The sequence below is a fragment of the Embiotoca jacksoni genome, unplaced genomic scaffold (assembly GCF_022577435.1).
Source record: "Embiotoca jacksoni isolate LCO1_2020_lvr unplaced genomic scaffold, fEmbJac1.0.p SCAF_18, whole genome shotgun sequence".
Classification (NCBI taxonomy): Eukaryota; Metazoa; Chordata; class Actinopteri; family Embiotocidae; genus Embiotoca; species Embiotoca jacksoni.
The window spans coordinates 2,506,053-2,529,089 of record NW_027185318.1 but is presented as its reverse complement, the minus strand read 5'-3'; the positions used below and the strand labels follow the sequence as shown (position 1 = coordinate 2,529,089).

Sequence of the window (23,037 nt, the reverse complement as noted above, 5' to 3'; positions counted from 1 at the left end):
CAAGTGCGCGACCTTTCCCTCTAATGTTTTCTCTCCATATGCACATCCAGCAGTGGTGAGCACGTGTTAAGCACGTGTAAAGAGCACATGGGTTTTGGAGGAATCAATCAAATCAGCAAAATATCCTTCAAAATGCGTGTGATTGTATTTATAATGCAATCCAAACTCACCACTACTTTACAAAAAGACAAACCTACTTTTAAGTCAGAGCTGCTCTTTGTCCACATGCTGATGTTTAATTGAGATGACTTTAGAGCTAACAGCAGAACACGTTTGAGGTGGCAGGAAAAACACAGCAGGCTGCCACGGGACTGCATATCCTATATTCTGTTGGTTTAGGTTTGGTGGGAAAACAAATATTGAAGTCAGATTTAAAAGTGAACCTCATGTGCCTCTTTTCTCTGGAGCTTACATAAAGAGACGGCGACCACAACATCCCTGCCTTTCTCTCTGCAGCTGCAGGACTCTCAGCCGCAGCGCAACAGCCTCACTAGACATCTCGTATGACTGCTGTCAGTATGGTCATTAAGTCTTTCAGTCTGGGTCTGTTTAAACAAGCTCCTCTGGCGGCCACTGGCCACACAAAACCAGTTCCCAGCCACGGGATGATTTGCTTCTCACTGCCCAAATTCATGCCGTGGTCCATTTAATGGGTGGTCAAACATACTTATTGTAAGGCAGAATAAACACTTCAAGTCCTGTTTTTGTTAGCTTCCTTGAATGGTTGCAATGAAAGGGGACAAAAAAACTGCATCCACTTGTTTCTCTTATCACCTACGAGGTATGTGATGTGATGTCATTGTGTGCTTTAAAGTCACACTAGCAGCTTTGTGAAGCTGTAGTTAGGAACAGAAGTGCTTTGAACTTAATAACGTTTGCATGCTAACATGCAAGTACGCATTACAGTTACAGTGCTAACGGGTGGATGTTTAGCAAGTACACTTTTTACTATTGTCACAATCCAATTGCATTGGTAATTCAAATAAAACACAAAGTACAGCCGAGAATAATGACAATGTTTTGCTAATATTTACTCAAAATTAGATTTTTTTTTTTTTTTTTTTTTTTTTTTTTTTAAATCAACCTGATCATGGTGCTTTATGAAAGGTTGAGGGATCGCCAAACTGCTTACAATCTATCTAAAACAGAAAATAAATATATGTTTAAAACTTGATAGCAGTCAATCCAGTAGTTGCCATGACATTCCACTAAAGGCCATGATGGCACTTGAGATGGAGTCAAGGGGCCATTAGGCTTCATCCTCTGGAGACCATGAATGAATTAGTGAGAATCCGTCCAATAAACTTACGAAAAAGGAAGAAACTGTGACCCTCTGGTCGTGACAAATAAAAATTCAGGGGATTACTAAAGTCAATGGGCCTCATCCTCTGGGGACCATGAATGACATTTCATGGCAGTCCATTCAAGGCTGAATCCAGAGTTTAGTCCAAAATATTAAGCCAGATTCCTCCAGATGGCCTACATATAGAGACGTAAGATATCCTCATACGTCTAGACAGGGAACATACCTGCCTGTCTGAGTCCAACTGTAGCATCTCAACAGACCTAAGGACATCAATGTTCTCTCATGGCAAAACCACCTGCTACTGCTGGAAAGATTCTCTGAATACTTTGTGTTGTGTGATTTGAGATATCTGTGTTTTAGCAGTGAGCCAGTCACTCGCTCCACATCCAAACAGGGTGGTGAGAAGGAGGCTTTTATTTGAGGTACATGGAAGACCAACGTACATTGCCCATTCATTTGGATCTCTGAGCTCTCCGTAAACATCGAAAACCACCTCCCCATCACTAGGACAGTCTAGTGCGATCACTCTTTCAAAAACAACACTGGATACCGTCTCCCCAAGATGATTACCTTTACAGCCTGAAACGTGGCTTTGAGGACAGAGACAGCTGCTGCATCCTTTTCTATTTCATCCCTCGCTCAGTTACACACACCGCTCTTCCCAAACACACACTTATATTTATATTCTTAACCCATTTTTGGCCAATGTATCAGCCAAAACTAAAGCCACACAGGGCACGCCTAAGTCTGAGGACATGTGAGTGTTCACATGCTGCCCTCCAAACCAGCAGAGGTGTGCCCTGTTGACACATGAACTTGAGATGAGAAAATAGTCCAGGCTCACCTGTGGTGTAAAAGACAAGAGCAGTTTTGACTGGTTTCTGAGACCTCGTTGTCTTTTTGCCGAGTGCTAAAAGATCCATCACTGCTCGCTGCCCCGCCAACAGCATCGCGAGTTCCCAAAGAACCTGCATGAGCTCCCCGAGGGAAATAACGTGTTGAAAATATCGACTCAAGTCTAGAGTCCTGTTATGCCCTTGTCATAACACTCTTACAGAGCTAAATGATTTCCTTTGGGCACTGCTGGGATTGCTTACTACTGGGTGATTGTCGTGTCAAGTAGTAGCAGCAGGCATGTGTTCTTGCGGTTTCCACCCCTCTATTTGTTTCCCGATGTGAGAAGTGTGAAGTATGGCCTCTGCACGTGCCTGGTAGGTTGAGAATACTTAAAGAGACCTCAGGTAAGAGTTTAGTTTTGAGTGCAAAATCCATTATGGACTTTAATCACCTCATTCCTATCTGAATGGTTTTAAAACCAGAGCTTTGAAGGAGTTCTCGAGTTACCATTCCCGTGAAACACAGGACATGTAAACCATCCACTGACCTTTTCTTTGCCGGAGTTCAGATCTCCGGTACTGACAAAGTGATGGCTTTGTACCTGAAGAGAGAGAAAGGTATGCCATTCACCTCAACACGGCCTGTACGCTGCAGTAAGTGCAGATCGGACAGTGAACAGGGATCAACAAGTACATGACATTGTTAGCAAGAGTTCCTACAACGAAAGGCCTCACTGATATTTGGAGCAAAGTGTGAGAACACAACAGTAACCAAAAGTTAAAGGCGACAGACAGACTGCCTGGCATGCGCAACATTTAGGACACAGGATCGGCATAATGAGCCGAGCATTGTTCTCAACAGCCTGCTGCTTTCTGTGAGAGCGGCTGGTCAGCACCGCCAGCCTGACAGAGAAGACAGCTATGTCGTGCAATTTGTCTTAACCAGCCAGGCATGACGGGGTTTCAGAAAGCATGCAGTAGGTAAATGAGTCCTCGTCTCTCGACTTGGCGGACGAGGGTAAACGTCTTGAGCCGTGGGTGCTATACCGACAAGGAATGCAACGAAGGGTAGGTGTGATCTCAGATCAGGTTGACAACGTGACAGGTGATAAAGAAACCCAAAACATAAACAGGTCTCTTTAGGAAATACTGGATGCCTGGATGCCACAGTGCATTATCTTGCTCATTTCAGCACAGCGAGGCTTTCTTCGCAGTCACTCACTGGCAAGAAGTCTCACGTCATATTGTCGACAGAGCAGGCTTAGCGAATCTAGCTACCTCAAACTATGCAGGCTGCTGAATGAGAATTTTCTGGGGATTTAACAGACCCTAACACAGACTTCTTGAACCGAGTGACATGCCCCAGTGCTGCATGCCAACAGCAGCCCAATTTGGTAGCATACCCCCGTTGTCGCTCAGCTCTCAAGGCCCCTCAAGTGTTGAGGCTCAAAGTTAATGAGTTGAATCTCTGCCCTCTGGCACAGAGCTCGCACTTCCTGCAGACTGAGAGGAGTCTCAGGTTGGCCTGCCATACCTTTCACGAAACAACCTTGTCTGTATGCAGAACAACATGACCTGCTTATCCTGAACTTTTTTTCTGCTCAGTGGGAAAGACTGATGACCTGAACATGAGACGATAGGAGGAGACAAGAAATTTGGGGCCCGGCCTTTTCACTGGTAAATTGGAGGATGTTGATGATGGGCTCTATACAAACTAGAGTTCTTGCTTGGTTAAACACGAGCAGTTATCCAAATGGTTTCCTGATTAATTGCGACATTACTAACCAGGATGGACGAGGAAGCAGTGCCGGTGATGAGTTGCCTTTTTTTTTTTAAGTGCTTACGGTCAGAACTCCAAAGAAACGTTAAATAATCATTAACGGTAGTTTACGTTTAAGAGATGAGGCTCTGCTGTTTGGCTCCCAAAGCTGACTTATCAGTGAATATTTCAACATTATTTCCACCCAGGAGGCCTGCCTCCCATATCTCCAATCTCACATCAAATGCCCAGTCTGATCTAATTCCCTTTTATTTATCTACATTTTTTTCTTTTGGAGAGAACATGTAGAATATTTTTGTGCGAGTATAAAAACAAAACTTTCAGCGTGGGCCCCGTCACGTCAGATTTACTGTGTTCACGTGCTGCGTTTCTGTTGATGCTGTATTGTGAAGGCCTGTAAGTCGCTGCGGTGTTGATGCTGAAAGTAGAATCATGGTAAGTGCTGTGATGTGCCCGGGGCAGACTGTTACTTGGCTGTTTTGTTATGGTGGTGGTCTGAGGCTGCTTAATAGCGGCGCTTTGGTTCTGGACGAGAACCGAGCTTCTGGATTATTGAAATATCCCCAAGATTCAGAGTCTGTGGGCCTTGAATTCACTACAAATGTCCCCATTCTCTTGGGCTTAACCCTGCGATCAAGAGCCGCCCCTTGATCACCCGGGGAGAGAAATACCACACAGAAGCCCTCTGGTGTGTCCTGATGGAGATTGTTGTTGAGTTTGAGAGCCATTAGAGATGTTAACTGAAGAAAATATAGCGGTCTTATTAAGAGGCTTCATGGTTGTTTGATGTAGAAAAAGAGACATCTGCTTCCCAATCTCACATGTGGTCCAAAGAGAGCTCTTTACTTTTCGGGTTTACTCAGCCATAAGCTTGGGGGAGGATAAATAGCTGTTGATGTGTCAACACAAATTAGCCTGCAGTGATGAAGTTATGCTAAGTGGAAAAGCTCTGTGGTCGCGTCAGGATCTTGGGAAAGTTAACAGTCTCACCAGACTGCATGTCCTGTTTTACTTGGTCATCAACTTGCAATGAACTCCAACTAAGTTTCAGGGCAAATTCCAGTCAAATGTAGTACATAGCTTCTTGAGCTCCTCCACTGCTGTTTGCAATACATCTATTGGTCAGTGAGAGGCAGGATAAAAAACACAATTTCTCCAAGTGAGTTTTGTTGAAGCAAACTGACGAATCTGATAACTAACAAAGCTTTTGATCAGCGAGGAAGTGCAAGAAAATCTTTTCAAGGCAAGAATACATTTTTGTCAACAAAAGGCCGTTAACCACGACACCACAACCTGCTGTGCCTCCATCACAGGCGGTAATAAACACATCATACTTCAACGGAGAGCATGCGATATGAAGTGACATGTTATTTTCCTCCTTGCTCTTTTTTTTTTTTTTTTTTTTTCCTGGATTGCAATCAATGTTTTTTTTCCCTCTCGTTTAAGGAAATCACATGAAGTGAATGAAGAGGAAAACGTGTACGCCGCAGGACACGCTCATTATTTAAGGCGAGAACTTTCCGTCCATCCATTTTCACACCGTACATTGTACAAAGATGACCGACTGGAAAACAAGCCAAGCTTTCCTGGACCATAAATATGGTCACCAACAATTGTAAACATATACTACAATCTGGCATCACGTAATCGCCTCTGCAGCTTCCCACCGGTCTGTGCAGCTCAGCGCCTCCTCTTCCTCACGTCTCTCGCTCAGTGGGGAACGACAATATACCGAGGACGGCATGAGCGGGTCAAAGGTCAGGGACTCAGTGGTGCTGGGCCATCTCGACAAAGATACTTCTACAGTCACGAGAGCGTGTGTGAGCGGCAGCGAGCGTGAGGTGTGATCACTGTTCGCTTGTGTCTTTTTCCTTCTGCCAGACACGGCTGCACCGCAGGACGTCGACATCAGAGAGAAGTTCAACAAATCCGCGGCTAAGGTTGCAGACATGCTACCGACACTCGACTACAAGAAGCTCTCCGCTTCACGTGGCTAACTTGTTTTGACACTTCTTGACCAAGCGAGCCGCCATACGGTGTTTGTCTTCGCGTCTTTGAGCGTTCATTTGGTTGAAAAATGGCCCTTTGTGCAGTGTTTCCACATACAGTATATTATTCCATAGTATCACATGTGTTTTGGATAAAAATGTCTGCCAAGTAAGTTGCTGTATGTTAACTCAAGTGTGCAGTTTTAACGGATCATTTATTTTGTGTACGTAGACAATGTTGTGGCAATTATGCAGCGGGATTATTGCACTCGGGTGCTACCAGACAGCTTGACAGCTCAAAACACAAACACGTGTAGATCCGTGCTGGTTGTCTGCCATTATTCATCATGAGGCAGCATGATGCTATTAGGAATTAATACCACCAGAGTTGGAAGATTCATTGCCTGAGAAACACTCCTTGTCTTACCGTGCTTGTGCCTAAACCACAAGCATCCCGAGTCACGTAACGGTGCTTTTGTGCAGGAGAAGACTTCCATGCATCTTTGTGTCTGCGATTCCAACGGCCACACAGATGGACAATGAAATAATGTTCCAATATCCTGATCGGATTAGCCAAAGGAGAACCTGTCGTGTGACAGAGCAGAGACCTGATCTCTCTAAGTGTATTTGCAGGTTTTTGAAATGAAAAATATGTTGTGGAGGAAAGGAGCCGGCTGTCTGCCAGACTCATAATGTTTATGCCTGTTGTCAATTGATTATTCAGGCAGCAAATAAGATACCTCCACCTACCTGCTGATTAAAAGTAAAACTAAAACAGCTGAAGTCTGACCACGCTGATGAATTATAGTGAGAAAATCAAAAAATGATTTTTTTTGTTTTTTCAAAAGCAAAATAATTTTTGATGCGCTATTCATAAACATTGTAAAGTTTCAGCAAATTACAGATATGCCATATACATTTACAGCAGAAAATTATCATGTTGGTCTTACATTTGGAAAAAGAACAGTAGCTATAAAAATATTCACTGAAAAATCAAGAATAATAATAATTTCATTATTACGGCATAATTGATGAACAAAGTGTTTGTTTGAAGCTCAAAGTGCATTTTTGTGAGCAGATGGTGTTTTTTTTAAGGATGTCAGTCTTCACAGCCAGGCAGAGAAGCCGTGCTTTTCTTTCACCACCCAAATGCTGTCAATCACCTTCCCATACTGCAATACACAGAAAAGTCTCCGTTATTATTTGAGTGATAGTTTTTGTGCTTTGCTCGTACGTTCCTTGGTGTGTGTGCTCACCTGGTCATCAGAGACCTGCTCCAGGTACAGGTGGGTGGAGTTGAGGACTTGCATGCGGCTGTAGCCGTAGTCTGTGCTGCGGAAAGCGCTCCACTCTTTGGGGTTTGGATTGAACCGGTCGGTCTTCTCTCTGCAGCCCTGCACGAGACACAACAGAGATTTTACTCTGCTCTGTCCTCAGAGCCGTGTTTGACATTTACAACCGAGGCTGCACTTCGGCGTGAGACCGGCTGATGACGAATCCCTCTGTGGTCGGATGACAAAGCATGCCCTGCGCTGCTCACCACCACATCAGAAAACACTTAACCAGAAGAACAGCTGGTACCAAACTTAAGTGGCAAAGCAGCTGCTGCACAGACAGACCTGTGTACAATACAGTGTTTTTGTTGCTCTTACTGTCAATTCACGCGTTGCTCTATTTGGAGAAAGGCTGACAGTGGCACAGTGATGTGAAGGTACTTACAGCAGAGCCTGCGATAATGTGCACTGGAGCCTTGGGGTTCACATAGGGATGCTCTGTGCTCCCATTGTGCACCTATAAGGAGTAAAGCACAGTGAGCGCGGTTCACTGAAGCCTAACAGGAGACTATAAAGATAAGAAAATGTTGTGAATTAAGAAGACAACTGACCTTGTCACCGTAGACGGGCCAAAGTCTCTCATATGTGTGCTCATGAGCCCACAACTCCACATCAACTCCTGTCAAAGACATTTGATGAGTTAGCAAACTTCCATAGAAAAAAAATGACCACACAAACAGCTCAATTAAAACCGCTTTGTAGTGTGATCTAAAGTTTCTCAGATCCTGTGACGATTTCATTTGGCGATTTTCCCACAATCATCAAACGCTTTAGATCAGAGCGACCAAAATTTTCACCACACGTTAAATCATTTAATGCAACAAACAAAAGTCAAAGGAATGTAGCAGAAAAAAAAAACATTTGAAAAGGGTCAGCTGGTGTGACAGCCAGACTGCAGGCCTGCTGTTTTAATAAAGGATGTTTGGATTACTCTGCTTTCTGCAACTGCTGCGACGAGGCCTGTCAGAGTGTGAACATTTGTGAGCTTAAACCGCCATTAGTAGCACACAGCTGCATACCGTAGAGGTAAAATAGATCCTCTAAACCAGGAGCTGGCGGTTTGGTGTCGTTCCTCCCCAGCCGGACCTGAGATATAACAGAGGGGGATAATGACAGTGTGAACTGGCATTAACGTCCGAAACACTACCTGCTCCGTGAAACACTACCTGGTACATCACGCTCATGCCAGCCTCACTCCTAACGGTGCCAACTGCTGAGAGAAGCAAGTCCAAGTGGAAACTAACATCCCAAATTACAGTGATTATGACAGCGCACCATACTCAACGTGCTTATGGGTTGTGATGTGGACTGGCTGTCCGGCAACATGCGTCTGCTACCACGGGCAATTTAAGTGTCAAGCAACACAGCAAAAATAAACCCTACAAATGACTTAATCTGATCAAATAAAACCTTGAACAATGCAGATGTGCTGTTCTTTACATAACCAGGAACACAATTAACATTGGCTGCTTTTAAAACAATTAAGGTAATAGTATAATTTCTCTTGGTTAACAAGATTTCTTTTTCTTTTTTTTTTTTTTTAAATCACACACACATAGCATTAGGAAAATGTTAATAATGACGCTTTGATTATAAAATGTCCTTTACTTACCGACTTACTTCACATTAACAGAATCTATTAAAATACACATTTGAAACTTTATCACGTGCTCTTTACATCTCTACGAAGGAATCAGTAACACTTGCACTTTGGGCAAAGCGTGTAAATGAATCGATCGGACTCGTACATACAAGGGAGTCAAACGTGGTGCAGTCGTCCTGGTCGTCATCGGAGCAGTACATGGGTCGGTGTCCCATGGTGATGATCCACGGACGCACTGCTCTGTTCTCAGGCTTGTTGGCCTCCTAAGTCAGCAGTAAGTGGACCCACACGTGTGCCACGTTAAAACAGAGAGATGGAGGTGATGCAAATATTTATTTGTAAGAGAAGGGAACAGGAAGAGAGCATTTAGGCGTCACTGACCTCCAGGTCCTTCTTCAGCCACTCGTACTGCTTGAAGAGGAGCTCCAGGCCAAATTCAAGATAGAAATAAACCTCAGTGGAAAGAGAGATGATGTGCGCTGACCCCAGGTTCCAGCTGCAGACACATATCGTTAAAATGATACACAGCGTTGACCCAGTAGAGGAAGCATGCTGAAAGTCATTCGATAAGCAGGAACAGGCCTCCCTATAAACTCCACATAGTGTGAAAAATACTCCCAAAAACCCAGACGACGATTTGTCGCTGGCATGTTGCTGTTAAACGCAATAAAGTCTAAAAGGCCGCGCTGCCCTGCGACTGCTTCCATGTTGGTGCGGCAGGGTTAATGGCGCGGCGTGTGCACCGTACATTGGTGCTGCATGTTATGAACTGAACAGTTTCCAGTAGCACTAAATTGCCTTTGCAGTGTTCCTTTCTGCCTCCGCTGGTTCCAAACCGTGCACGGGAGTTTCGGGCTCTCGGCCAACAGTCATGTCTGCATCTCCTACAGGTCCACGGAGAGCGGGCAGCTGGCCTGTGGTCGAGCAGCGTATTATCTTACTGTCTGAGCGGAGGAGGTCCGTAGTGGGCAATGAGTCACTAAGCAATAAGATGTGTAGCTCCTTTGTGTAGTTTCAGTGTCTTTGAGATAGGAGAGGCAAGTTTAAACTAAGAGAGACGAGCCCGAGTTTGCTCTGCCGACTCTTGCGGCTCATTAATGCTAACTGAAACACGGCAGGAGGTTTGGTACACTTTCACATGATACTTCACATGAGGTCCTGCTGGAAAGGAAAGAATTTCTCTTTGCTGGTGCTGTGCTAGCATCCACCTCCAGTCTACTGTATTCGCTTCTGTCACCTGCTTAAACACAACAAAGTCCGTTACCTGTACCAGAGGCTCTCAGTCTGGCCTGGCATGCTGAAGCGATTCCTGTAGTTGGAGAAGTTGCTGTGAACAAACAAGATGGTGAGAAATGTAATTAGGTGGACTGGTCATACAATCTGCATTCTTTGAATGTCTAAAAAACTGCAATTAGCACCGCAAACTGCTGCTTTCTCTTAGTATGTGGTGCCGACACCACAACTCCAAAAACTGCAATCCATTCAGATTACATTTAAGATAATTCCAAGCTTTCTCGAAAATGCAAAGAACCAGTAGTTCCCAAAATAACTGCTTAAACGTGCTGCTATTCTTTTGTTGTATTCACATTTTCAGTTGTTATTTCAACTCGGTAAAAAAAAAAAAAAAAAACTCAGGGTGGAAGATCATTGGGCAAAAACGACCATCAACCTGTGGTGGTGGCATCTGCTTTCAGCTCCAAAAAAAACCCCCCGTAGCCGGTCTTTGAAATTTAGAGAAACCATCCACGCTGCTATATGCAGGCCATCGGTGGCTGCTTCTCTAAATTAAAGGCTTCATAGATGTAGCCTCTGTGACATCATCCTATAGGTCTGTGATGGGATATTCTGAAGCTTAGAATCATGGTCAGTTACTGGAGCCAGATAATCAAAATTTGGGCAACACGGGGGAGCCCGGGTGGAGCCGAGATGGGATATAAGCAAGTGACGGGAGGAGCCATCATGGCTGAGTGTGCTACATCTGTCAATCAAGAAAACATGCCTCTAAATACACCCCTCCTAAAACCATGACATCCCGTTAAAAGAAGACTATAATTTGAGATCCAGCAGTCATTAGAGGAATCGCATCCCGAGGCTCTTCACAGCGGTTTCAGCTTTTGAGTCACGGCGGTTCTTATTGATCCACATATAGCAGGATGCTCGCAGTGATCAGTCCACCGCTGCACACTTACTGTAAGTGCACCACACTACATGAAACACAGACACATCCTGAAACAATTCTCACTGAAAACTGAGGAGCAGTTAGAAACGCACAACATCCACATCAAACCAGCGGTCTGCCGATATTAAAGTATTACAGTATATTATTGATATTACAGTAGGTCCACCGTGCTAAAAGGGAAAAACTCTTTCATGGGAAACTCCACCCGACTCCAATCCCCCAGTCTCTTTTAACACTTTTTAATTTCAGCATGAAAGCAGGAGCCAATCTTCTCAACGGGCTATTAACTTAGGCGAGGTGATGGGAGTGACTGTTTTCTTATCTTACGTAAAGGGGATGGGAGGGGGGGGGGGGTAATATCTCTGACAGCAGCCCGAGTAGAGTGGGGCATTTAAGATCACTGCACGCACTGGCTTAATGTAGGGTTAAGGGGAAAAGAGAACAGCAGGGGTCACAGGTCAAAGGTCAGGAGTAGGGTCACAAAACGAGACTCACAGAGACATTTAGAACAAATGAAGAGATCTTTAATGAGGCCAGCAGTTTCTGTGGGTTTTAATGTGGCACTGAACCAGGAACAGTCATAACACGGGTTCATACCTCCATCTTGTGGCTAAAAGAAGGTAACAGCGAACATTCAGAGCAATCTGGCCCTGTACTATCTAGTTAGTAGAAATAAACAATCAATTCTTAATCAGTGTAATAATACACATACTCTCTGAGAATCCAAACAGCAACATAACAGTGATATGTGCACCCCGAGGAAAAATATTATCCTGTAGGAACAAAATCAACCGCAAGCTTTAAGGTCTCTAGATGAGCAGTGGAAAATCTGATGGAGTACAAATACGTTAAGCTTATATTTGTTTCATTAATGTGCACTACAGGACGCCAGCGTAACACGCAAGTCACTCTCTCTAACCCAAAGCATGCCTGTTTCCATGTGTTTGCTTTTCTGTTAAGATAAAGTTGAGATAGAAATCTGGTGGATGTTAAATTCAATGTGAACTTAAACTGGCGCAACAAAAGTTTCCCTCCTCTTTAAATCCTCCCTTTCATCATCTGATGAGCTCCATCAGGGCAGTGAGGACAAACTGGAGGAGTCAGCTGTAGTCTTCAGGAAGCGTATCCATAACGCCCATCACTGGACATCGTTTCAAACGGCGACCGTTATTACCCTTCCCTCCGAGAGGTCTGATGAACCATATGCTGTGCTCGGTGAACAAAGACAGTCTTGATTGGGGCCTTAGCATCTTCTGTGGACACGCTGTTCTCATCCTGCTGGAATGCTGACTGAAAACTTTTGCGGTCAGCCTTGTTTCAACTGCCTTCTACCCATTAGGTTTTGAGGTTGGAAACAGAGAGGAACAGAGAAGTACAGTGAGAGAGAGCGCGACAGAAAATGAGGAAGAGAAGAGGGGCCAGCTGCTGGGAATATTTGGACTTTGAACAACACCGCAGAACAAAACACACATTTAGGTATAGGAGAGGGTAAGAAGAGCTGCATTTCTGGTTATGTAACGCAGCGAGCTGGTGCTTGATATCAGGTTCTTGTGTCAGGACGCGGCGCCAAGAAAAAGAGACTACTGTTAGCAGCTCCTTAATAAAGACCAGGCAGTCGTCACGATGCACATGGCGAAGCCGGGTGAGCGGCGTCCCAGTAAAGCAGCCGCAAGTAAATATTATGGTGCACGATCAATGGTTCAAAAGGCACAACACACACAGCTAACGACAGCAGATGTGCTCGGACTTTAGGATGCATTCACAGTTGATCTTGGAGATGGAAATCACACAAACGCCGCTGAAGGTCTCACATCCTCTTTAACATTGAGCTGAGTTTGTAATTTATTTTGAAATGTGCTGAAAACAACATAATATACCAAACTACTGTGTAGACAATGGCACGTTTTATCAGTTTGAGGTTTGTAAAAACATAAACAGCTGATTATTGTCTTCAGTTTAATGAGGCAGAGTTGTCGGATCATATTTAAGCTACAAGTGTGCACTATAAGTCATTAGTATCTATGCAGAAATCACTATGTGTGCAGTTCAAGCAGCTGTTGGTTACATACTACATCCCGCAACCTGACTACCTCACAGGCCTGTCAATCAAACAGACAAAAACAAATTATGGGATTATTTTCAGACAAACTGCCAGAAAACTAACAAGAAAGAGTGACTTTAACTAACAACACCAAAATAATTTGTGGGAAAAAAGTAGAGACTTTTTAATTCATGAGAGAAGTTGAATGGGATTCTATGGAGTCGGATGCTTTTTGTAGCTGACCTCTAGTGGCACTCGGTGGTATTGCAGCTTATGGCACCTCATTTCTTAAACCCGGAAGCCACTTTTGTATAGTTTATGGTACTTTTGCACTACAGGCTGCTATAATTTGTGCAGACATTTTCATCATCAGTTAATCTGCAGAATATCTTTTTGATCGTTTTCTCTAAAAATGTTTTTTTTTTACTTGGTTTCATCGACCAACAGTCAAAAGCCCAAATATATGGAGTTTGCTATCAATATTCTGCAGTATTTTATGCTCGCTGTCTTTGTTTTTTCATCCAGAACGTTTTCCAAGGCTTAAATGTGAACAACACATTTAGAGATAATGAGTCAAAATGCAGACAGACTTCCCACCACCACGGGTCATCACGGGGAACTGAAAAACAGATATTGAGCTGATGACTGCCTGTCAGATAAATGTTTGTTTTGGAGAGCGTTGCCTTGTTTAGATGTTGGTGGTTCCTGATGCTGCTCCAACCTTTAGAGACCAAAATAGCTCCCATCTGTTCAAAATGGTTCAGTGAAGAGTTTTTCAGCAGAACAAAGTGTGTTCTCTGTAGCGGAAAAACTGCGGCTGACAAGGCGAGCCTGTCTCACCAATATGATATACAGCATGCACTGCTTTTTTTTTTTTTTTTTTTTGTGCCCAAAACCCATTAATTACACTTCTGCCTCCGTGACCTGAGAGGAATGTAGTGCAAATGTACAGAAACAGGAAAACAGAGTCACAAGCAGAATATAGACAGAAAGCAGACTCACTTCACTGGATGTTCCTGTTTGGAGACACGTTTGAAGTTTACAGTAACAGCAGAGACGCATATTTGAATTCCACCTACTATGAAGCTTCGTGGTTGCCCGGACAGGTCATGTAGGGCACGTAGGCCGCTATGGACTGGATCTGCCTCATGAACTCATCTCCAATCCTGGCATTGTCCTGGAACAGCACCAGCCAGCCATTAAACATGACGCAAAAGACTTTCCCGTTACACATTAACGTTTTGTTTTTTTTTCCTCCATAAACTGATATTCAGCCAAATGAATTTCAGAACTTAGAAAGTTTCCAGTCCAGTTTTTAGAAGCAATCTCTGGTTCACTGCTGTTCTGATGGCTTTTACCTGCCACAACCATTAATGACCTTTCAGACAAGACTCCCTTTCTCTGTTTTTCTATTTATAATATCAGTGAAGCCGCAGGATGTGCTTGCACATTCCATCTTGAAAACACACCATGGAAGAATTATGGTTATTAATTTTTGCAGAAGTCTGCTGATCGCATTTATCATTTCTCTCCATATTAAAAAAAAAAAGAAAAAAAATGCATCAATAACGTAGGAACTCATTTAAGAGAAAACGATATTGGCATTCAAGAAAGGTTATGTCGGCTAAATATCAACGATGACAGCTGGGAGGATTTCAGAGGAGCTAATATGTAATAGGGACTTAAGATGTGTGGTCTTGAATAGCACCACTTTTATTCATGAAATATTTGGCCGACATGACCCGAACTCTCATCTTTCACCGCAGGCTTTAGGCATTTCACAATAATTCTAATCATAAGCTGAATGTCTCGACCACAAACGAGAGCCTTTATGTGCCTCGATAATAAACAGCGGTGTGCTTTAAGAAGGTAACGTGGCTTATCTCATCTGTCATTGTGGCATTAAGTAGAATATCAGAGTGGTTTAAAGACTATAAGGTATTGATGAAAGAAATATGCTGTCAGTGATATAAACTGGAGCTGGTCACATCTAACCATGATAGAAGGTTAAAGTACCTCATGCATATCGTAGGCAAAGTCCCCTGTAAATCAAAAACATCACGGGATTAGAATACTGTACATAAAAACAATAAGTACTCACATTAATTGTATTATTTTTAAGTGTTAAGCTTTATTTGACTGTTATTCTAGGAGGGAAATTAAAGAAATAGTTTGACATTGTTTTCTCCTGTATCCTGTTTGCTAAACACGAGTCTCTAAAACTCACTAAGTAACACGTCATATATTGTTTGTTTAATACGCACAAAAAAAAAAAGTGTAAACGACAGTTTATGGTTTCAGTGATGTCACTGGCTGCTTGTGAATTCACTCATCACCATACATGCTGATGGATATTGCAAGAAAAATGACAGGAATCCAATCCATATTGTTCAAAAGCAAATATTGCAAATGACAAAAAATATTATTGTCCAAATTACCATTATAATTAAAATGATATATTACTTCTTCATTTGACATTTCTGTTGGAAGTCATCTAGTCTACTTGAGTTGATTGTTGACATCATCTGTTGCGAGCGGTGCCAGGTGCCTGTCGATGACTAACGACTTCGGCTCCTGTTTATAAAACTTAATGCCTCTTTAACTGCTTTTACAGTTAGAGTTCCCAATCTAAGTCAAATGATCAAATCCTCTGACTTTCCATGTCTGGAAAAGAGTTTAAAAAAATTCCCTGAGATTCCGTGAAAATGTGAAAATGAGCTGTGGGAATCCTGTACAGTGCAGGATAATAATATGATATATGTATAATACAGGTTACCTATGTGTAGGATGACGTCGTACATGCCGAGCTGGGTCTCCTTTTGCAGTCGAGCCAGAGATTGAGGGTTCTCATTGCCCAGATCACCGTACAGAGCAAATCTGGGACTGAAACTGGAGCTGTCGTTCAGAGCGGTGAAGGAGAACACCTCGCTCCAGCCGTCATCACCGCCGCAGTGGTACACTGAGAAAAACGTAGAATAGAAATGTGTTTTTATGGTGAGACGGTCAGAAAAGCCAAAAGCAAATGTCAGCAATAAGAAGCTCCGCCCACCATAAGTAGCAGCAGGTTTGAGGTCGCTGAGTGTGACTCTGTGGATGAACATCTTTCTCTTCTCGTCTCCCGAGTCCACGAACAGCGCAGCCTCACCTCTGGCGCTCAGCTCGAAGAGACGACCTCCCAGAAGGCCGTACTCCACCGCGCTCTCCGTCCAATTGAAGGTGGTCCAGGTTACTACCATGGAGCCAGGAACTCCTGTGAAGAAAAGCCCAGTTGTCGGACATGTGATGTAGATTGATCTGACAGAACCACTGGATTCGCTTACCGATACAAATATAAAAAACCTGGAGATGCTCATGAAAAAGATGACTTTCCAAGAATGGTACTTTTGATCTGGCCGCTTGGCGTGATATTATAAAGATATTACTTAAAGCTGAGCTAAGCTGGCGACCGGCCAGGTACTTATTTCATCAAGACAACAACTCATTAAATGACTAACACATGTTTCACTTTCATAAAGAATGAACAAAAGAGTACTTATGCTGCACTGAACATCTGTATGGCAGCTCCTTTAACCTGCATACCACACGGAGCGTGCACAGGTACAGCTTCAGTTGATAAAACAAGTTTCATCAAAGCTACTTAAAATGAATTTCATCAACTTGTTGGAAAGCTGCAGAACAAAGCCAGAAGATTTCAAAACAGTCCTTTGAGCCACCGTTTTGTACAAAAGACGTGTGAAGCTGCAAAAGCCACGTGACCTGGACGCCTGTTTGTATCACTGAGGGGGAAATAATCTCCTTAAATGACAACAGTTCAAACACTTACCTGCGTAGGAGAGGTGCACCTGCTCCGGTTGAGTCCAAATAGGAGGAACACCGAGCACCACCAGGGGTGCAAAGCTTAACAAGGCGCAGGCAGCGTGAAGAGGCGACATTTCAGCACTCGACTGCAGGAAATAAAGATTGGTTAAAGAAGCCACACACACACAGAGAAGGGAACAGTTTTTGTCACTTAAATCACATGATCTTAACAGTTGGCATTAAAAAAAAAAATCACACGACATGAATAGCATTGTTATGAAACCAGACTTCAGTGCCAGTTTACTCTGCTCTGGTGAGAGAAGGTACACATCCGTTAATCTGCAGACAACCCCAGTGATGAAACTGCACAACCAAAACAGCAGAGTCAGCGCAGAAGTGGGGAAACAGATGGTGTGTCAATAAAAGCAGCTGATGTTGTTTTTCATTGTGCATTCAGGTACACAGGAGATTAACCTGCAAGCAGCAGCTCGCCTGAAGATCAATAACGTGCAAAAAAATAAATAAAGCAAACAGCTGATGTTTCACTGATCAAGATAAATGCATTATCAGGGTTGTAGCGAATGAAAAAAAAAAGAAAAAGAAATTGCACCATGAATTAGTAGGTCAATAGTCACTAGAGGGGGCAGAGAGCACCGACTGCATCATGAATAAGCTCCTTTATCCTCCGACACCGGGCGGTATGTAACGTTTGCTCGTTGGCAGCCGCCTACAAGAAGAAAGTAAGAAGGAGATGTTAAACTCTATTAAACTCTATTATCTCTGTTTGCGGGAGGAAAACAAGGTGAGTGCGACCAGTACACCGCTAAAGGACAGGCTTTGTGTTTTAAACTTTTATTCTGCTCCAGTATTTCCCAGACCACGTGGTTTACCAGCTCTGAATAACAACCCTTTTTTGGTTAAATTAACAGCTGATGCGTTATGACGTTACAAACAAGAGAAAGCCGTTTATTTCGTTTCTGGACAACACTTACAGTTTATCTGAAGTTACTGCCTGGCGGGTCTCCAAACGTCCTCCCGTCCTGGATGTGCTAGCAAAATGTCAAATTAGTAACTTTTAAGGAGAGTAAACTAAGCGAAGGTGTTTGACCAGAGAGTGTTTCCGACTTACGTCATCGCACAGAAGAACAACAATGCCCAGGAGGATTGTGGGAGATGGTGTTCAAACCTGCAAGGCAGCAGCAGACAGAGTGCTGTTTATTAATGCTGTGATCAATAGATTAGGAGGGAAATGCTGATCTGATTGTGTGGACAGTTGTAACTGGTTGTGTGAGTGTAAGTTGTATTATTCATGTTGTGGTGACACAATTCTATTTAATGAGGAAAAAGCTGGTAATTATAATGCAGTGCATTATTGGATTTAAGGGTGAAGTGATGTTTAGATTAGGTGTGAGTTTATTTTTATTACGTCCATTAGTTTGTTAACCAGACATTTCCTCTCTCCTTCTGTAGATCTAATGGACTCAGACACTGAAGACGGGGAGAGACACGATCGTGAACAAGCCTTTCATTGTGATGCAGCACAATACAGAGTGAGCTATCCTCATGGCAGAAACACAGAAGAGGTGAGCCGGGTTGTTCATTCTGACACACTAGATCTATTTCTGTATGCTAGACATTTTTTTTTTTTTTTGCTGCTCATAAATTGTGCAATCACACTGCTCTCTGAATTTTTTTATATGCAGGTGGATTATGATAACGATGACAACAAAATTAAGTAGGTCACGCAAATTGTGGGTGTTTATAACAACAACTGCATGTTCGGTTTATCCCAGAATGTAAAAACCTTTTACTCTATCCAGGTATTCAGTTATTCGCACGAGCCAGAACCACGGCAGAGTGAAGCGGGTCGTGTCCAGTAAGAGGAAGACCCATCATCTGACGGTGGCTCGGAAGAAGCAGCTCGGCTCCGGGAGGACTTGCGATGCTGCAAACAAGGAAAATGAGATGAAATGTTTGCAGGATACGCAGCAGGATATTTTTGATATGGACTCTTGGCAGTTCCCACTCAATATTAACCACAAGACTGGTGTAACTGGTTCTGAACCGCATGATGACGGCACACTGGCTGAGGTTAGAGACAGACCTCCTTTTTACACCCGTCAGTTGCTTTATGTATTACTGTTTTAAAAACAAATAATATGCAGATGAAACTATCTGAACCCAGCAATGTTTTTTCAGCTCACAAAGGACCACATTACAATGACCGATGTGCTCTTTGGAAGAAATCTCAGACTGAGAGTGGCTTTAACTCTGTGGCAGAGAAATGTTGGAGAGTTGTTGACGTACTTTCTGAGGTATGTACCATGTTGTCGGGAACAAATGTGCCGTGCAGTATGTTTCATAGAAATTTTAAAGTCTAGTTTCAGCACCTTTTTTTTTTGTACACAGAATCCAAGACACGGGTGTGTTTGTTGATTTTCTCCCCCTGATAAGCAAATGGTAAACCTTGTGTTTTGCAAATATTTTAATAACACTGACAGACAATAAAGTAAATGATGATATGATCTAATTTTTCTCTGCAGCATTGATGAAGATTCTCCCAGCATAACGATTGGCTGTTGTGTCGACCTCTTTCCTTTAATTCAGAAAGTCCTCAGCAGTCCATATGAAGAGTGAGTCAATGCAAATTAATTATTGAACACTGAAACACAGAAGAATGGACAATTTGGACAGCAGCAGGATAATTACTGAAATTGAAGTAATTTCAGGTTGACTTTTATCCTCAGGTATCTTTTTGTTGCTTTAAAATGGATAAACTCAGTTTTGAAAAAATGGTGGGAGGAACTAAGAGCGAGTGGCTACGGTGGATCAACCAATTTTCTGTTGGATAAGTAAGTGTTGTTTTATGAGCTTCGTGATACTTTAGATTGTATGTTGTTAAAACAGCAGATAATTTAGTACACAGACAACAACATAAAACGGTGCTAATTCAATGAGAAACGCTTTTGACTCTTTATCTATGAAATAAAGCAGTTATTAGTTATAGCTATAATTTTCCTGTAGTTTTAATATTTATTTAACTTTTTCTTTTATTCAACTTCATTTCAGAAATTTTCAAGTTTTTAATCAGCAGTTATCGGACTTATGGCACCACGAACCGCTCTTGAAGTCTGTTCCAGGCGCTGCAGGAGAGTTTGCACAGGTCAGTGTTGAAGTAAAGAATTTACCACCTTTTGTACTTTTTCTCGCACCGTACGAAAACTACTCAGTTTTACAATCATGCTTTTCCTCCTCAGGTCATTGATTCCTTCCTGTCGCAACTGACTTGACAGCTTTGAAGATCCAGATAACTTCTTTCTCTTTATCTGTTTACAGCCCCCCAACAAGATAAAACAAATAAAATAATCCATTGTAGAAATCTTAGATAGTAGCTTCTGCTGTTTTGAGTGAGTGCTTTTTAGATTAACAACGATTAATAATGTTTGTATTTTAAATGTTTACATTTGTGGCTCGTATTAAAATCAATATTTGTTCCAACAAAAATGGCCCCTTCTTGCTTCTACAGGATTCATATATTTTTGTTTTACTGATGCAAACACTAAAACCACAGTTTCCTTAAAACTGTGCTTTAATTCTCTTTAAACATTGAAGCTGAGACCCTGCGGTGCCGACTCAGCTGGACTTCAGCCTCATTCCCTGTTGAAGTGATTTAAGCAGAGCTTTGGGTTTATGTGGGTTTATCTCACTTGACACAGATAAGTGGAGGGTTGGTGTCTGTCATCGTGATGTGTGAACCTGAGGCTGAAGTCCAGCAGTAAGTGGGTCGTGGAAGCTGTGTGAAAGAACCTGCATTTCAGTGAACTCGAAGAGTCTTGTTTGCGCTCTGTCGCTTTTAATTCGGTCAGACTGGTAGAACCCACCGGGAGAAGATTCAGCTTCAGAGAACAACCGTTTTCTACACCGTGTAAGTATAATGATTTTATATTTGCTCAGCAGTCTTGTTTTTTTTTTGTAGTTAATTAAGTTCACTTAATCCACTTGTGTCATGAACTAAACATTGTTGGTTTGACCGCAGAAGAAAGTAAAGGATGAAGTTGGGATGCCGGCTGCTGGCGGCGGCTCTGCTGCTGCTGAGTGTGACTGGATTTGACGTGGAGCATCTCCAAGCTGAAAACCTGAAGCTCCTTCCTCTGGATGAGCACAACTTGGTCCTGAACCGTGGAATGAGAGGTATTTGTTGTGTGGACTTTCACTTTCAGTTTTACTTTTCTTTTTGCTGTGTTTCAGTAACGAACTTTACAGTTCTTAAGAAGTAAACTGCACATAACTTGATGATCATTTTCCAAACATACAGAATGTATTTTGTGGGCGACAGCCACTTGATTGCTTTTAATTGCTTCATCACAGTTTATCTGTGTGGATTGTTCGTGTGGGTGCGGGTCAAATTCCAATCTGTGGAAAACAAATTGCTCAGTGACTCATTAAAGATAAGTGTTGAGTGATTTGTAAATCTGAGTGAGACACTTTGTCAGAGAAACAGTTGCAAAGGTTCAGTAGTTCATTGAGGTTTTACCATGTTTTTCTGGGAGACACTGAGAAACAGGGCTGTTTTGCTGATGCCATCAATGCAACACGCCACAGTGTAGTTACATACACTACCACAAGGAGGTGCTAAAGTTAGATATTGCTGAATTGTACAAAGTGTTTTTAGAAAAATAGTTTGACATTCTGCATTTTGCAAGTTTGCTTAGAAAATTGATACCGTTCTAGTTCATTAAATATGAATCTACTGCTTGCTGTCAACTTAGCCGAGCACAAAGACATGCCAAAACAATCAGTGTAATTACCTTTTACAAGTTCAGTTATGGCTGATATGTTCATCTGCCCTAAAGTGCTGCCCAGAGACTGCTATGACATGCTGATGGCCGCTTCAGGCCAGGCCAGAGACGGGATATATCTGATCCAACCAGGTGACTCCCCCATCGTGGCCCATTGTGCCATGCAGGAGGGAGGCTGGACCGTGGTGCAGCACATCACTGTCAACAGCAGTGTGAATTTTGATCGCACCTGGGCCGAGTACAAGGAGGGCTTCGGAGCCGTCACTGGGGATCACTGGCTCGGGAATGAATACCTTCATCAGCTCACCCGCGGCCCTGCGCGCTATAAACTCGGAGTCAAACTTGTGGACCGAGATGCTGTCACCAAGATGGGGGAGTACGATCCGTTCCTGGTGGAGGACGAGTCGTCCGCCTACAGGCTGAGACTGGGCTTGTTCCAGGGCTCCGCCGTAGACGCCCTGACCCTGGACACGGAGAACTACCTGCATGACAACCAGAGATTCACCACCAAAGACAGAGACAATGACAACTACTTCCAAAATTGTGCCAAACTGGAGTTTCAAGGGGTGCCAGGAGGAGGTTGGTGGTACGACGCCTGCGCTGGTGCCAATCTGAACCGCAGGAATGTAATCTACTGGCAAAAGGACTGCAACAAGGAGCGGCTTTGCAAGTACGCATGGATGATGGTGAGACCTTCAGACACAGTGAAACTGATTCACAGTGGAGACTGCAGGAAGGACGAGCTATAAGGACATTATTCCCAGGTTCTTTAAGATAATCTGTCCATCAGACAGGACACTGACATCGCAGGGGAGGGGGAGGGGGATGTAATTTGTAAAAGCTGCTATGGTAGACATTCAATTTACCACATTTTATTCAGAAATATGGACATAATCACAAAATACTCAGAAGAAACCAAAAATTATCACAAACTTGAAACAGTATAAAAATGCAGTACAGTTTTATCGAGCTGGTTTTTTTTTCCCATCGTACAGCAAATATACTTGAAGCGAAGCATCTTTTTTTTCACTCATCATATTGCAAGTGCAGACAGCTGGTTCATCACAGTTACCAAAAAAAAAAAAAAAAAGTGTTTCATGACATTATAGCTTATGACACATAATACCAAACAAACCTTTGCATGTCATCATCCATTCAAAGGAACACCTCACAAACAAACAGCATTTTATTTCCCAACAGTACATTACAAGTTTGCCAGAAACACACTGAGGATATGATGATATTTTGATTTAAGTGACAGTAATTCAGAGAAAACAAACATTGTATTTCAAAGCTCAAAGAAAAAGAAAATATCCTGAGGATGAAGAGTAATAAAGAGATTTTCATAAACAGCGTGTTCTGTTAAATCCATC

The 23,037-nt window shown here is 42.8% G+C and overlaps 3 protein-coding genes across 9 annotated transcripts; 2 read left to right on the top strand and 1 right to left on the bottom strand.

The window, feature by feature from the left end:
- Nucleotides 1-6,891: 6,891 nt before the first annotated feature.
- Nucleotides 6,892-17,989, bottom strand: acp7 (acid phosphatase 7, tartrate resistant (putative)). 4 transcript variants are annotated; one of them, XM_069152035.1, is made up of 15 exons: nt 17,858-17,989; nt 17,476-17,592; nt 16,891-17,011; nt 16,117-16,317; nt 15,844-16,026; nt 15,084-15,109; nt 14,147-14,244; nt 10,112-10,174; nt 9,229-9,343; nt 8,997-9,110; nt 8,264-8,330; nt 7,796-7,863; nt 7,630-7,701; nt 7,167-7,304; nt 6,892-7,082 (listed from the first exon to the last, which is right to left on the bottom strand). In XM_069152035.1, the coding sequence occupies exons 2-15, from the start codon at nt 17,476-17,478 to the stop codon at nt 7,017-7,019; spliced, it is 1,335 nt and encodes a 444-aa protein (XP_069008136.1). In that variant the 5' UTR covers nt 17,479-17,592; nt 17,858-17,989; the 3' UTR covers nt 6,892-7,016. The 4 variants fall into 4 exon arrangements, with proteins under 4 accessions (XP_069008136.1, XP_069008137.1, XP_069008138.1 ...); XM_069152036.1 differs by having other exon boundaries at nt 17,501-17,592; XM_069152037.1 differs by having other exon boundaries at nt 17,524-17,592.
- Nucleotides 17,555-20,369, top strand: LOC138199818 (KATNB1-like protein 1). 3 transcript variants are annotated; one of them, XM_069152039.1, is made up of 10 exons: nt 17,555-17,667; nt 18,336-18,448; nt 18,569-18,600; nt 18,686-18,956; nt 19,065-19,180; nt 19,275-19,325; nt 19,409-19,498; nt 19,613-19,717; nt 19,935-20,028; nt 20,123-20,369. In XM_069152039.1, the coding sequence occupies exons 2-10, from the start codon at nt 18,341-18,343 to the stop codon at nt 20,153-20,155; spliced, it is 900 nt and encodes a 299-aa protein (XP_069008140.1). In that variant the 5' UTR covers nt 17,555-17,667; nt 18,336-18,340; the 3' UTR covers nt 20,156-20,369. The 3 variants fall into 3 exon arrangements, with proteins under 3 accessions (XP_069008140.1, XP_069008142.1, XP_069008141.1); XM_069152041.1 differs by lacking the exon at nt 17,555-17,667 and adding an exon at nt 18,014-18,152; XM_069152040.1 differs by lacking the exon at nt 17,555-17,667 and adding an exon at nt 18,014-18,158.
- Nucleotides 20,370-20,665: 296 nt separating this feature from the next.
- Nucleotides 20,666-23,014, top strand: LOC138199815 (fibrinogen-like protein 1-like protein). Of its 2 annotated transcripts, none has more exons than XM_069152034.1 (3): nt 20,666-20,790; nt 20,905-21,056; nt 21,719-23,014. In XM_069152034.1, exons 2-3 carry the CDS (start codon nt 20,915-20,917, stop codon nt 22,411-22,413), a joined length of 837 nt encoding a protein of 278 aa, XP_069008135.1. In that variant the 5' UTR covers nt 20,666-20,790; nt 20,905-20,914; the 3' UTR covers nt 22,414-23,014. The 2 variants fall into 2 exon arrangements, with proteins under 2 accessions (XP_069008135.1, XP_069008134.1); XM_069152033.1 differs by having other exon boundaries at nt 20,667-20,790; nt 20,902-21,056.
- The last annotated feature ends 23 nt before the right edge of the window (nt 23,015-23,037 follow it).

Excerpts from the sequence above, each read along its gene's own strand:
- acp7 (XM_069152035.1), bottom strand. Across the intron at positions 8,331-8,996 it reads GCACCACGTTTGACTCCCTT|GTCCGGCTGGGGAGGAACGA; the intron begins GTATGTACGAGT and ends GTTATATCTCAG. Across the intron at positions 7,864-8,263 it reads GGATCTATTTTACCTCTACG|GAGTTGATGTGGAGTTGTGG; the intron begins GTATGCAGCTGT and ends TGTCTTTGACAG.
- LOC138199818 (XM_069152039.1), top strand. The coding sequence starts at position 18,341 with ATGGACTCAGACACTGAAGACGGGGAGAGACACGATCGTGAACAAGCC. Across the intron at positions 19,181-19,274 it reads TTGTTGACGTACTTTCTGAG|AATCCAAGACACGGGTGTGT; the intron begins GTATGTACCATG and ends TTTTGTACACAG. Across the intron at positions 19,326-19,408 it reads CTCCCCCTGATAAGCAAATG|CATTGATGAAGATTCTCCCA; the intron begins GTAAACCTTGTG and ends TTTTCTCTGCAG.
- LOC138199815 (XM_069152034.1), top strand. The coding sequence starts at position 20,915 with ATGAAGTTGGGATGCCGGCTGCTGGCGGCGGCTCTGCTGCTGCTGAGT. Across the intron at positions 21,057-21,718 it reads CCTGAACCGTGGAATGAGAG|TGCTGCCCAGAGACTGCTAT; the intron begins GTATTTGTTGTG and ends TCTGCCCTAAAG.